Source organism: Apteryx rowi, unplaced genomic scaffold (genome assembly GCF_003343035.1).
Source record: "Apteryx rowi isolate R43461 unplaced genomic scaffold, aptRow1 scaffold_1, whole genome shotgun sequence".
Taxonomy (NCBI): domain Eukaryota; kingdom Metazoa; phylum Chordata; class Aves; order Apterygiformes; family Apterygidae; genus Apteryx; species Apteryx rowi.
The window spans coordinates 9657730-9659015 of NW_020447196.1; the positions used below are offsets into that span (position 1 = coordinate 9657730).

At 54.4% G+C, this 1286-nt stretch overlaps 1 protein-coding gene across 1 annotated transcript in view; it reads right to left on the reverse strand.

Moving 5' to 3' along the window:
• The window catches only part of MAF (MAF bZIP transcription factor), a 195462-nt gene extending 194439 nt beyond the window's left edge, over positions 1–1023 (reverse strand). The window contains exon 1 of the mRNA XM_026059971.1: positions 32–1023. Within this exon, the coding sequence (XP_025915756.1) occupies positions 32–486 (455 nt within the window). The 5' untranslated portion in view covers positions 487–1023. The remainder of the gene's footprint in view (positions 1–31) is intronic.
• Between the last annotated feature and the right edge of the window lie 263 nt (positions 1024–1286).

Here is a 1286-nt window from a genome sequence, read left to right on the forward strand (position 1 = left end):
CGCCGACACCACGGCGGCCGCCGAGCCCATCTCCTCGCCGGGCACGGAGCCGCCGGCGCCGGCGGCGGCGGCCAGCTGCTGCCCTCTAGCATAGCCATCGAAGGCGCCGGGCAGCGGGTGGTGGCTGCTGTTGATGAGCGCCTCCACGGCGTCCTCGGGGCTGAAGCCCAGCGCCTCGGGGTTCAGCTGCTGCGGGTAGCCCGTCATCCAGTAGTAGTCTTCCAGGTGGGTCTTCTGGTCGGTGCCGGAGCCGGGGCTGGGCGCCGAGAAGCTGGGGGACGGGGGCACCGAGCTGCAGGGCGTGCTCATCGGCGTGGAGGAGAGCGAGCCCCCGGCGATCAAGCGGCCGCACTGGCTGATAATGCGGTCGGTCTCCACCGGCTCCTTTTTCACTTCAAACTTCATCAGATCGAAGTCATTAACATATTCCATGGCCAGGGGACTGGTGGGCAGGTCGGAGTTGCTCATTGCCAGTTCTGATGCCATCCTTTTGCTGCTGACAGTCCTCCAGAAAGGGTGCACGCCGGCGGCGAGGGGACTGCTCTGAGTTGCCACCGGGTGAGCCAGCTTGATTTTTTGCGGTATCTGCTCTCCTGCTCGCTCTCCTGCCTCTCCCTCGCTCCGCCAGCCCCTCGCAACCTCCGCTCCAATTTGCACCGGCGGCTTTTTCTCTCGCTCCTTATTATCCTTTGCAGAGTCTACGGTGCTGATGATGCATCAGAGCGAGTGGCTCTTTCTATTCGCCTTTTGCATGAAGGGTTTTTTTTTTTCCTCCCTTCTCTCTCTCTCTCTCTCTCTCCGCTCTCTCTCTCTTTTGCAGCTTGCAAACTGCAGCTGGAACTGTTAGCTGTTGTTGTTGCAAGTAAATTTTTTTTGCTTTTGTTTTGTTATTTTAACACTTCATGGTGTCTTTCCTCTGGTCTTTTTCGTGCAAAGTGCAAATCGAGAAGAGAGGTTCATCGGGGAAAAAAAAAAGGAGGAGGGAAAAGAGACCGAAGACGAAAAAAAAATCAAAGTCAATATCGCAACCAAAATAATAATAATAAAAAAAAGAGAGAGGAAAAAAAACTCAACCCCAAAGCTACAGCGAGAAGATGAAAAATATTTTAAAGCTTTCATCCAGCAGGAGAGTTTAAAAGCATTGCTGAGTTTTATAGCAGTCCTGACGTCAGCTTTCAAATGGGAAATTGACTCCGCGCGCGGACCAATGGGCGGCCCCGCTCCCAGCCCTCATTAGCATAATAGTATAGAAACAAGGAAACTTTTCGGGGCTGTCAATCAGGGCC